This window comes from Bos indicus x Bos taurus, chromosome 1 (assembly GCF_003369695.1).
Source record: "Bos indicus x Bos taurus breed Angus x Brahman F1 hybrid chromosome 1, Bos_hybrid_MaternalHap_v2.0, whole genome shotgun sequence".
NCBI classification, from domain to species: domain Eukaryota; kingdom Metazoa; phylum Chordata; class Mammalia; order Artiodactyla; family Bovidae; genus Bos; species Bos indicus x Bos taurus.
Genome location: NC_040076.1, coordinates 70,964,381 through 70,977,298, shown reverse-complemented (window position 1 = coordinate 70,977,298; position 12,918 = coordinate 70,964,381). Strand labels below are relative to the sequence as shown.

The following is a 12,918-nucleotide window of genomic DNA, read 5'->3' as shown; positions in this document are numbered from 1 at the left end:
CTGCTGTTGGCAAATCAAGCCTGGTGCTTCATTTTGTGAAGGGCCAACTTCATGACTTTCAAGAGAGTACCACTAAGGCTGTTTTTCTAAGCTGCATGAAATGTGGGACATGGGATACAATTGGTCAAGAATGATTATCACAGCCTAGCAACAATTACTACAGGGGAGTACCGGCAGCCATTAGTTGCATAAAAAGTAAAGTAAAGTGAAGTCGCTCAGTTGTGTCCGACTGTTTGCGACACCATGGACTGTAGCCCACCAGGCTCCTCCATCCATGGAATTTTCTAGGCAAGAGTACTGGAGTGGGTTGTCATTTCCTTCTCCAGGGGATCTTCCCGACCCAGGGATGGAACCAGGGTCTCCCTCATTGCGGGTAGACACTTTACCGTCTGAGCCACCAGGGAATCAACTTATATTTCTTCAAGCCCCTTTTTTGGGGCAGGGGAGGCAAGAATACTGGAGTGGGTTGTCATTCCCTTCTCCAGGGGATCTTCCCGACCCAGGGATTGAACCCAGGTCTCCCGAATTGTAGGCAGACGCTTTACCGTCTGAGCCACCAGGGATTGCAAATGAGGGGTCCTTTGTAAGAACAAAAAACTAGGTTAAATTACTTCAGAGAGAAGTGAGTCCTAACACTGTCATAACTTTACCAGGAAAGTAGGTCGATCTAGAAAAAATGGGCTGAGATTTCCAGGAAGCACAGTCCTGTGCAAATAACAAGGTATTCACGAAGACATCATCTCAAACAACAATGAATGTAAATAAAATATTCACAGTAATAGCTAAAAAGTTGCCAAGGAATGAACTACAGAATCCAGGACCAAATTCTGCCAGAGCAAGAGCAGCAGACCTTACTGAACCCATTACAGTCAACCACGGGTCAGTGGTTAGGTAGAATATTCTTCTGCTTTCTAAATGTTAGCAGGGGAATTGGAGCATTAAACAAGTTTAGTATGACTTATAATAGAGTCAAGTTTCTAATACAGAATTATTTTAAGTGTCTTGAACTTCATTTTTAATAAATGTATGTGTCCCTTACTAATATTTCAGAAACAGACAGAGAGAATGAGAGCTGTGTGTTCACCTATTTCACTGGCACATTAAGGGGAATCATTTCTCATCACCAGAAACATAGACAAGTGACTGGACCCAAAGTGAATCAGAATCTACAGTTCTATGAAAAAGATCTGGAACACTCCAGAAACATTCTTTATTTAGAAGGAGAGTCTAAAGATACTTATACTTAGCCACAGTATTCATGCTAACAGTAACTTTTCCTAGTATCTATATTTAAAGTGTATGTTCCACATTTTAACAAATTATTCAAAAGAAAATAGTCCCGTATCTTTAAGGGGAAAAAATGAACATCAATAGCGTCTAAACTATATAGCCAGACCTATTATTTTTCAAATGAAAAATCAAATGTAAACCCATCTTGTTTTAGGAATATGAAAAATGATAAGTGCATTTAATGAATCATGTCCCCCAGACATGTGAGCTTATCAACAAAACTGAAATAAATCAGGTGTCTGTGATTCTGTTTAATCACTGCTAGCCATTACATAGGTTTTGTTGTTTAGTGGCAGAGAAGGAGCTTTTGCCCCCACTGGACATAATAGTCAATACACTGACAATTACGAACATTCAAACTTATTTTAAAGTCCATCTTCAGCTGTGCTATAAGTAGGGTAATATATTGTGGTTTCCATGTTGTTCAGTTGCTAAGCTGTGTCCGACTCTTTGCAACCCCATGAACTACAGCATTCCAGGCTTCCCTGTTGTTCACTATCTTCTGGAGTTTGCTCAAACTCATGTCCATTGAATTAGTGATGTCATCCAACCATGTTTATTACTCATTTGTAATACTTAAAGAGCTGCTTAAAAGTATGCAAATGTATAGTTACTAAAACAGTTAAATTTTTTCCTTTTCTCCCCCTTTGAAAGGAAAGGGCTGTTTCAATATTTTACTGGGAAAGATTGAGGGCAGGAGGAGAGGGGGGCGGCAGAGAATGAGATAGTTGGATGGTATCACCAACTCAATGGACACGCGTTTGAGCAAACTCAGGAGATAGTTAGGGCAGGGAAGCCTGGCATGCTGCAGTCCATGGGGTCGCAAAGAGCTGGACACAACTTAGCGACAGAACAACAGTGAATGTGCAACATCTTATCATCAGAAAAAACATATATTTTAAAAGACAGAGATCTTCAAGACCTCCCTCCAAGATGACATTCAATCAATCAACCAACCAAAACATGTTGGATGTATTAGTTAATCTTTACAAAGTTATTCACCTGTATTACCTTCCAGTTCACATTCTTCATTTTGCTCACAAATAGAACACATAAATTTCACCAAAAGACTTGTAGAAAATCAAATACACTACAACTATAGTATCCTCTGATCCACTTATCCAGTAACTCTATAAAAGAAATAGAAAGTGAAAGTCGCTCAGTCATGTCCGACTCTTTGCGACCCCATGGACTATAAGTACACATAATTCTCCCCGCCAGAATACAGTTCCCAGAGACCAGCAATTTCTATCCTGTCCTGTAGTGCTATGTGACAAGCACTACATTAAGGAACTTGCCACATATTCTCTGATCTAATCCTAACAACCCTAATAAGGAAATACTTTCATTATCTAATTTCATCAGTAAGGTAACAAAGACTTAAGTAACTTGACTAAGGGTACACATATACTAAATAATAGAGCTACATTGTTAGTCCAAATTTATTTGAATTAAAAACAAGCAAACAAACAGAAAAACCAAGTTCTTTCTACTATACCTCCTAGCCATTCACATGCAGCCTAAAATTGAAGAGTGAGGAGAGTGAGGTATTTTAGTTTAAGGTGATGTATAAAATGACTTAAAAATCATTTTAAATCATAAAATGATTTAAAAAATCATAAATGATTTTAAAAATAAATATCAGAATTTATAAATCAAATATCTGACAATAACTTCAAAGTAACCACTTTGAGAGGCTTTAAAGTTTGGGAATCGCTTATGGAACAGCTTCCACAACTTTAACCAGTCTTTTAAATATCTTCAATATTGGCAATATTCATTTTTGAGAATAGTTTCTATTTTGGAAATAGTTTGGGCTTTGGAACCAAGTTTTGTAAATCAGAAATAGTGATTTAGGGTGGTATCTTTGTACATGAGACTGTGGCTTTGAAGTATGATAGTCCTAAATTTCCATCAGAGATCTACCACTCTAAACTCTACTTAAAGTCCCTGAGCCCTAGTTCCCTCATCTGAAATACAAGAAAGGTATCATCTACCTTACAACCATTGTGAAGATTAAATGGAATATGTATATATAGCTCTTGTCTATATAAATAAATAATAGATATGTACAGTAAATAATAAATGTTTGTTTTCTCCTTCTCTTCTCCACTGTTATTTTATCATTGTTTCAAACTATGAACTGCTTATCTGTCAGTTATAACTCTAAGAATGCAAGTGATTTTTTTTTAGTTTATCCATTTAGTTTCAGCTATCAATTTTTGGTTTTAAATTACATGAAATTGTATTTTGATATAAGTCAATGGGCAACATACCTGTGGAAACCATCTTTCAAAACTTCTTGTCTCAAAATAATTTCAGAACAAGTGGCCCTTATGCCTGTAAGAATGAAAAGACTTTTTTTAAATAAAATAAACACTCAATGAAAGAATATTTAAATAATTAGAAAATAATTATTTGAATAGACTTTAATTGATTGGAAAATCTAACCAACCTAAAACAAAACAAACACCCTTAAAACTTAAGCAATTTGTGCTATATATAAATCTATTTCTAGTGTAGCATAGGGGTTAAAAGCCTTGACTTTGGTGTTAGATTGGCTAATTTCAAACAACAGTCTGTCACTTAATAGCTGTTTGACGTTGAAGAAGACAGTTTCTCTCATTGCTAGTTGTCATGAGAATTTAATATATGTAGAAGCACTTGGAACAGGGTCAACCACAGAGCACCCACTCTGTGTAAGTGTTTGTTATTTATATTACTTTATTCAGGTGATCACTGGACATCAAAAAGAACAGAACGGCGAAAGAGCCAGGAAAACTCAATTTTAATCCTAGCTCACTGAAACTGAGTATCAGATACAAATTGGCAACTTCTATATTCTATCATCCACAAGTAGAAAAAAGAAGGTACATTTATGCAGTGTGTAGACAATGAGAAGGTTTAAAGAAAAGACAAAAACTGGAGGCTTTTCAAAGGTTCAAAGGGTTCTTTTATAAACTTAGAATAACCCAAAATTTCACTAATCTCACTCCATGCAGAACTTACACATTAAAACTGTTACTCAGTGTCAGTTTCATAAAATTTAAAAATTTAGCTACTGCTGTTGCTAAGTCACTTCAGTCATGTCCGACGCTGTGAGACCCCAGAAACGGCAGCCCACCAGGCTCCCCCATCCCTGGGATTCTCCAGGTAAGAACACTGGAGTGGGTTGCCATTTCCTTCTCCAATGTAGGAAAGTGAAAAGTGAAAGTGAAGTCGATCAGTCGTGTCCGACTCCTAGTGACTCCATGGACTGCAGCCTTCCAGGCTCCTCCATCCATGGGATTTTCCAGGCAAGAGTACTGGAGTGGGGTGCCATTAGCTACTAATGATTACCAAATCAGCCCAGGCACCTTGCTATGGAATTTTACTCCATTTTGCAAAGCTGGAAATGTGTGAGAACATTAAAACAAACACAGAAAAACCATACACTATTGTATGTTGTGAATTCCATTAGATGTATTCCTGAGAAGACCCCCAAAAAATGAAGTGGAAAGGAAACATTTGAAATATACCGGAGAGGGAAGGAAGGGGGAAACTATGAAAGATAACATTTATTAAATAATACTTATATGACAGATTCTCTACTTGGGGTTTTCAGGTGTATTTTAACTTTCATGATCTAGAGAAATAGGCCAGCAAAATTACTGCCATTTGTACACAGGAATAAAGTGAAGTCACTCAGTCATGTCCGACTCTCTGTGACCCCATGGACTGTAGCCCACCAGGCTCCTCTGTCCATGGGATTTTCCAGGCAAGAACACTGGAGTGGGCTGCCATTTCCCTCTCCATTACAGGAGTAAAGTGAAAGTGAAGTCGCTCAGTCGTGTCCGACTCTGCAACCCCATGGACTGTAGCCTACTAGGCTCCTCCGTTCATGGGATTTTCCAGGCAAGAATACTGGAGTGGGGTGCCATTTCCTTCTCCAACACAGGAGTAAACTCTGACATAAATACTAACTGTCTACATCATACAACTAGGTAAGTCACTGATTAGAAGTAAGATTTGCCTGACTTTTAAAGTCTAAGGTATTTCAGTTCTTCTTGCTATTTAACAAAATCCTTAATTACTTTGGAGAAGTATCTCATCCTTTCCCAAACAAATAACTTATAGAATATCTCTTGTAAAAATTCAGACATTTCTTCAATATTTAATTTTAACAGAGGTGGGGGAAGGGTTTATATCTGCCTATAAATTAAATTAGAAAAAAGGTCAGATTAACAGGCTTAAATTCTATGGAGTATAGACTAGAAAATGGTAAATTTCATTTATCTTGGGATGATAGAAAAGCTAATTTACAAACAGTATAGCAAATACTAGATTATTTATGATTTTTAAGGCAAAGGTACCATTTTCAAAATGAATTTGTTGCATCTGAATTCACTTTCAAGATTTTTACTCTTAAATTTTACTTTACTTGGTTTTTGTGGCCTGAATTGGCTCTGGAAATTGACCCCCTTTACAAATTGCTGTAAAGTCTTTAGTTATCAATAAGCCCAGTTGTTCGAAAATTATTTTGGGCCTAATAATTCCTTCTTCAAATAAATTTGAGAACCTAATACGTAAACACACAAAAGCAGAACTACACTGATTGACAGATACTAGTCTAATATGCTGGTTTTAAAGACAGCTTCCGTACTGGTTTTCCTGGTGTGTGTGTTCTGACTTTTCTTTCCCTATCAAACGTTATCACTTTATTGTAACTACTACTGCACTTACCCATCTCCCCTACTACATTGCAAGCTCCACGAGGGCTGGATTCACAGCACCTAGCACAGCACTTCTGCCCACGAACTTGAGCACAAAGAAGTGAATCGACTCGCTCGCCCAGCCCAGAGTCATAAAGAAACCCTAGCACAATCCAGTTTATTATCAAACATGTTTGTAAAACAAAATTAGTCGTCCTCCCCTTTCCACGCTCCCCGAGTGTAGGTACTCTAGATTAGGGTTCTCACACCTCACAGGGCACTTAGGCTCTGTTGGTCCCGCAGTGGTCAGAAGCTTCATGCATCCCAAGAGCACCCCAAAATGCTTCACGGCTGTACTTCACAACGTTTTAGTAATAGTGCTGCACGTCCCTCAGAAAGACAAAGCCTGCCTCTCCAGAGAACCAGGACTGGTCACAAAGAATGAAGGCGAGGGCGGTGGGAGGTCCAGGAACTTGCAGCCTTCGTTTTTTACCTCCTGCTACTCACCCTACTTCCCTGTGGCTCAGACGGTAAAGCGTCTGCCTACAATGCGGGAAACCTGGGTTCTATCCCTGGGTCGGGAATTCCCGATACCCTGGAGAAGGAAATGGCAACCCACTCCAGTATGCTTGCTTGGAAATCCCATGGACGGAGGAGCCTGGTGGGATATAGTCCATGGGGTCGCAAAGACTCGGACACGACTGAGCAACTTCACTTCACTTTCACTCACCCTACAGTTCTAGGGTCGCGAGAAGCACGTTTGCAAAGGGACGAACTGAGAGGTCTCGGGAACCTCGAGTGCTCCCCACCCTCTCAGACCTTAACCCCGCCCCACTCCCGAGGCCCAGCTCCGCCCCTTACCGGAGACGAAGTGGGTGTTGTTGAACGTTGTGGCTGGCGAGCAGGTGAACCCAGCCGCCTCCCAGAGAAGCAGCCAGGCCACTGCCCTGACGGCCACCGCTGGGGCAGCCAGGACGCCGGAGAACGCGCGCCCCAGAAGAGCACGCGGGGATAAAATGCGATCAGAGGAACGTGCACAAGGTTCACACTGCTCCTAGAGCGCACTGTCGCGGAGTTTGGGACCCGGAAGGAAGATTCGCTGCGCTCACGCCTGCGATCCTGCAGTTTCCCGGCTCCCCGCCCCTAAATGTTCCGGGATAGCGATAGGCCGTCGTCCAGCCCCTTCGTCGCCCCGCCCCTCGCCCTCACGGTTGGGGGCGGAGCAAGGAATGGCGCAAGCGCAGTAACGTGCACCGGGGCTGTTTGAGACAGCTCCGTGGACCCCGAGTCTGACACTGAACCCCGCACGCTGTCCTGGGAACCGCCTAGCCGAGCTCCCGGCATTCTCCTCCATCCAGGTATTTGCCGATGCAGGTATCTTCCTGCCGGAGAATTCACCCCACAGTCACGTCTGCGAAGCTGTGGCTGTCGTCTTTTTCTGCAGCGCCAGGCTTTGCCTGGCCTTAAAAGTTAAGTGCTCCTAGGTGCACTACGGTTGGTGGACAGGTTTTAGACGTTGACCAGCAGAAGATGCATTTTCTGTACTTCTCTATGGATAAGAAAGTCAGCCTTGCACTAGTGAGGGGCATGGATAGGGAGAGGATCGTCTACCTGATGGCAAAATCCGTACATTCTTAGATGCTGTGGGCGATGCTTGGCAAGATATGCCAGTCATTGATCCCTGGGGAGGAAAGTATTAATGTCTAGAAGAAAAACTTGGTAAATGTGTCGTCTGTCTTCATGAATTGAATATGTAAGCAGACCTGAAGAGTATCAGGTGCAGATTGGAGCAGAATGGAGGGCCCTAGGATGGATGTCTTAAAGACGAGAGATGTCAGAGCTCATTCGCTTCAGTCGTGTCCGACTCTGCGATCCCATGGACTGTAGCCCGTCAGGTTCCTCTGTCCATGGGATTCTCCAGGCAAGAATACTGGAGTGGGTTGCCATTTCCTTCTCCAGGGGATCTTCCTGACCCAGGGATCAAACCCGTGTCTCCTGTGTCTTTGGCATCGGCAGGCAGGTTCTTTACCACTACTGCCACCTGGATACTACCTAAACTTCAATATAGCAATATAAGCATGCTGTTAAATATAGAGATAGATTTTGGAAGAAACATTTAAAAGACTTGAAACTGATTACCTATGGAAAGGGGACCAGGAGAGGACAGCAGTTCTTTATTATGAGCCTCATAAAATTATGTTACATTTTAAACAGAATACAAACAATATTTTAGTAAAAATAAAAGTTTAATTTTAAAAAGAAAGAAAAGAGTGTAGTCATAAAACTTCATTATTGAGCATCACTTACATGCATTATTTATTAATACAGTCACATGAGTGTGTGGAATTTATATTGTGCTCACTAGGATCTTCTAGAAAGTTTACTATCAAATTTTAGTGAGGCAAACTGGGGGAAGTATTTGTTTAAAAAAAAAAAAAGAAGGAAAGGAAAGAGATGGAGAAGGAGGAGGAGAGGGAAAAGAAGAAAGAAGGGGTGGGATGGGATCACTGCATCAAATGAGAGACAGAATACAATAATTTGACAAAGCTGTTCTTTATATATGATCCATTTCCTAAGAATAAAAATTCTCAGTCCAACAGTAAGAGCTGAATAATATAGATTATGGTATATCCATAGAACAAAACATTTGCAGTCATAACATAAGTTTGCATTTTAGAATGACATTAAGTTTGCATTTAAAGACAAAATTACATGGGTTGTTAAATTTAAAAGACAGGACATAGAAAAGAATGAAATAATGCCATTTGAAGCAACATGGATGGACCTAGAGATTATCATACTAAGTGAAGTAAGAAATAGAAAGACAAATACCATATAATACAGTGTATGTGAAATCTAAAGTACGACACAAATGAACTTATCTACAAAACAGAAACAGATCATAGACATAGAGAACGAATTTGCGGCTGCGAAGAGGGAGGGGGTTTGGGGGAGGGATGGTTGGGAGTTTGAGATTAGCAGATGCAAACTGTCATATATAGAATGGATAATAAGGTCCTACTGTATAGCACAAGGAACTATATTCAATATCCTGTGATAAACCATAATGGAAAAAAATATAAAAAAGAATGTATATATGTTTATAACTAGTCACTTTGCTTTATAGCAAAAATTAACACACCATTGTAAATCCACTCTGGTGGCTCAGAGGGTAAAGCATCTGCCTGCAGTGTGGAGACCTGGGTTCGATCCCTGGGTGGGGAAGATTCCCCTGGAGAAGGAAATGGCAACCCACTCCAGTATTCTTGCATGGAAAACCCTATGGATGGAGAAGCCTGTTGGGCTACAGTCCATGGAGTCGCAAAGAGTTGGACATGACTGAGCAACTTCACTTTCAGCAAAATAAGTTTTTAAAATATTTAAAAGGCAGGAAATAGTATGTATCAATATAAAAACATATTAAAACTATGCCTACAAAAAAGACTGGAAGCAATCAGGGATGATTATTATTTTGTAAGTTTCTTCCTCACCCCTCCCAACTCTACAATAATCTATCAAGTAGTCCTGTTTCTATTGTGATTCTCTGGCAGAACTGAATTTATGAAGGTATCATCCCTTTGCTGTTTTACTTCTAGATTCTTTGACATTTGCAAATCTTCCTGAGAATACCATAGTCACATCTAAAGCATTCCCTATAATTATTTTTGCATTGAGAGCAGAGAAGAGGGAATGAAAAATATTAACCTTTAAAATGACTTTTTCTTGTAACTGAAAAAACATCATGTAGTGAGACAAATAAAAGCCGTATAAGCTTTGTTGCCTTGAAAATGTGAAGGCTGATTCTGCATCAGGTCTGACTTCTTGATCAGACTTCTAGACTGTCAACACTTAGAGAATGTACAGGATACACTGAATCAAACAATGGAATACCTAATCCAGATATTGTGTTGGGGATAGTGTGGTGAACTTTGGACATGTTTCCTGCCCTCAAGGAGCATACAGAATAGAAGGGGAAAAGATAGGTGATTAAATAAGTAGTTACCAAAAACTCAGTGAGGGAAAAAAAAGGCAAGAAACTCAATGAAGGACTTCCCTCCCAGTTCAGTGGTTAAGAATCTGCCTTCTAACGCAGGAGACACAAGTTTGCTCCCTGGTCAGGGAACTTAAGAGCCTACATACCTGTGCACTGTAGCTAAGAGAGGCCCAGACACTGCAGTGAAGACCCAGTGCAGTGAAAAACCAAACAAACAAAAAATACCTCAATGAGTAGAATGAGTACAGGAGGCGGAGGTCTGGTCTGGGGAACCTGTCAGGACATAATGTATTTAAAAGAGTTTAAAAATTCTTAGTACCTTGGCACTGAGGGTGCTTGTACATACTTGTTTAATTGGTAGACAAAAAAAGATCCTGTAAGTTGATTCTTGGGCTGAGTCAGGGAGGGGTTCCTACAGTCTTTGGTTAAAAGTACAGTGCACTAAGAGATCCAAACTGAACTGCATTTTAGGCTCAGGTGTGAACCTGCCTACATCCCTCAATGAACCAGGGATTCTACAGATTAAGGATAACCCAGGGCCAAACTGAACTTTCAAGATAGCTCTTGAAATACTGAGCTTGAACTGACCATGTATCTCCAGAATTGGACTAGAGCCAGATTTACCCGGGAGGAAAAGCAGGGAGGGATGTGATTTACCCAGCACTTAACATTTTTTCCCCTTTAGCAGGAAGTCATTATGTGACTAACACATTGTCATCAGATTTCCTCTGATTTACCGTGAAGTATATGTGAGAATGATGTGCACTGCCAAAAAATGTGGAATTAGGTTCCAGCCTCCGGCTATTATCTTAATCTACGAGAATGAAATTAAGGGGAAAAGTCGCCAGCGCATCATGCCAGTCCGAAACTTTTCCAAGTATTCAGGTATCTTATGTTTTATCTTGCCTCTTATCATAACTGTCATCTGAGTCAGTTTATAAGAACGATTTGGGTCTCATGTAATGGAGTGATATGGCCTTCAGTTAGACAGACCAAGGTTCAAGTCATGACTGTCAGAGAGGGTGTGTAAATTTGACTAAATTACTTAATCTTGGTGAGCATCCATTACCTAATCTGTTAAAGGAAATTGATAATCCTTTCAGGTCAGCTGCTGCTGCTGCTGCTAAGTCGCTTCAGTCATGGCCAACTCTGTGCAACCCCAAAGACGGCAGCCCACCAGGCTCCTCCGTCCCTGGGCAGTGTGGATTAAATGAGATAGCATTATACAATAATATTAATTCCCTTCTCCTCCTCCAAATGTGTTTTTTAATTTGTAGTCTTGATATTTCCTTAGTACCAATTCTAATATCTAAAGCTGTAATACTACTTTTTCTTCTCAGACATTTTCTTCAGTTGGAAATACTTAACATCTCCTCAAAGTGATTTTAAGTTACAGAAATAAAAAATATATCGATCCTTCCCCCATCACACTCAAAGCTGGATGTAAAGAAATAGGTCTGTAACTTAATTCATTCCCAAAAGCCACTTGGCTACTTGACTGTAATGATAGGTAATGCTTTCAGTAATCTGAGGGCCCTCAGTAGTCTGTGGTGTTGTGTGTGGTGTAATAGTTTTGTTTCTTGCTCCTAGATTGCAGTAGAGCTGCTGAACAATTAAAGAATAATCCACGACACAAGGGTTACCTGGAACAGGTATCCCTGAAGCAGCTAGAGAAGTTATTCAGCTTTTTACGAGGTAACTTGTGGGGGCAGAGTCTGGCAGAAACAATGGAACAGATTCAACGGGAAACAACCATTGATCCTGAGGAAGACCTGAACAAACTAGATGACAAGGAACTTGCCAAAAGGAAGAGCATCATGGATGAACTTTTTGAGAAAAATCAGAAGAAGAAGGATGATCCAAATTTTGTCTATGATATTGAAGTGGAGTTCCCACAGGATGAACAGCTACAGTCCTGTGGCTGGGACACAGAGTCAGCTGAAGAGTTCTGATAACCAAAAACTGGAAAAAAAAAATTATTGAGTAAATGCATATTTACACAAGACCATAGATTGATTGTAGAAAAATCTATAAAGAACACTGTACGTATTAGGTCACATTTGGATTGAGTGTTACTTTTCCAAACCAGGATATGTATAGCATCTACTATGTAGGTGCGTGTGGAATATAGGAAAACAAAATATAAGGATCTGCCTTTAAGGAGCTTACAGTCTAATTGGAAGATAAGTCAAAAGCTTGTGAAAAGCTAATTTAATGGTATTAGGCAGCAAAAAGATTAGTTCCAAATGCTTGATAAAGGCTCGAGAAGATCAGAACCTAGATTACTGTAGGGTAGAATAGTCAGGAAGGACTTTGTCCTTCAGTGGCAAAGTGGTATTTTGCTGGCCCTTGAGATGGTAGTATTTGGATAGAAGCTTAGGTAGGATTCCTGATTAGAGAAATTGGGAAGAAAAAAAGAGGGATGTTGTGGGGGATTGGGAAAGACATAGGAATTAGAACATTTTATTTGAGGAACAGTAAGCAAATTATAATGTGATAGTATTGGAGGACATGATGATTACTAGAGGATTATCCTGTATATATTATCTTTATATGTATTTAACTCTGTGAGGAGAACCCTTGTCGAATGCTCTGTAGCTGCAAATGGATATAATTTGATGGACAGCAGGGGAATTCTGGTCCCTCTCCCTGCCCTAGTATCAGGAAATATACACTCAAGACATTCTGAAACCTGAACCTCTTCTCATAAATAAGTTTTTTCATAAAATAGGAAATCTACCCATAATACCATAATAAATGAACATAAGTACTGCCAGTTTAGGCCTATTCATGAGTTTGTATCTACAAAGAGAAGATATTTGTTGTACACGGTTATATATGTATAGATACATCTTTCTTCATATTAGAATATTATTTAATTGGTAGAAATCCTCTGTTTTCTGCAAGGAAATTAGTACTCATTAAATAAAGTTGTAAAAATTA

The 12,918-nt window shown here is 39.9% G+C and overlaps 2 protein-coding genes across 6 annotated transcripts in view; one reads left to right on the top strand and one right to left on the bottom strand.

Moving 5' to 3' along the window:
• Window positions 1-7,335, bottom strand: part of PIGX (phosphatidylinositol glycan anchor biosynthesis class X) — a 24,481-nt gene extending 17,146 nt beyond the window's left edge. The window contains exons 1-3 of the mRNA XM_027550705.1: window positions 7,093-7,335; window positions 6,843-7,035; window positions 3,567-3,630 (exon numbers count right to left, since the gene is read on the bottom strand). Of these exons, the coding sequence (XP_027406506.1) occupies window positions 3,567-3,630; window positions 6,843-7,035; window positions 7,093-7,335 (500 nt within the window). The remainder of the gene's footprint in view (window positions 1-3,566; window positions 3,631-6,842; window positions 7,036-7,092) is intronic.
• CEP19 (centrosomal protein 19) lies at window positions 7,011-12,918 on the top strand. Of its 5 annotated transcripts, none has more exons than XM_027537410.1 (3): window positions 7,011-7,339; window positions 10,664-10,860; window positions 11,566-12,918. In XM_027537410.1, exons 2-3 carry the CDS (start codon window positions 10,731-10,733, stop codon window positions 11,925-11,927), a joined length of 492 nt encoding a protein of 163 aa, XP_027393211.1. In that variant the 5' UTR covers window positions 7,011-7,339; window positions 10,664-10,730; the 3' UTR covers window positions 11,928-12,918. The 5 variants fall into 5 exon arrangements, with proteins under 5 accessions (XP_027393211.1, XP_027393183.1, XP_027393220.1 ...); XM_027537382.1 differs by having other exon boundaries at window positions 10,661-10,860; XM_027537419.1 differs by having other exon boundaries at window positions 7,011-7,450.

Bases quoted from the DNA above. Each gene is read 5' to 3' on its own strand.
- CEP19 (XM_027537410.1), top strand. From the start codon at position 10,731: ATGATGTGCACTGCCAAAAAATGTGGAATTAGGTTCCAGCCTCCGGCT. The intron at 10,861-11,565 runs GTATCTTATGTT...TCTTGCTCCTAG, and splicing joins AAACTTTTCCAAGTATTCAG to ATTGCAGTAGAGCTGCTGAA.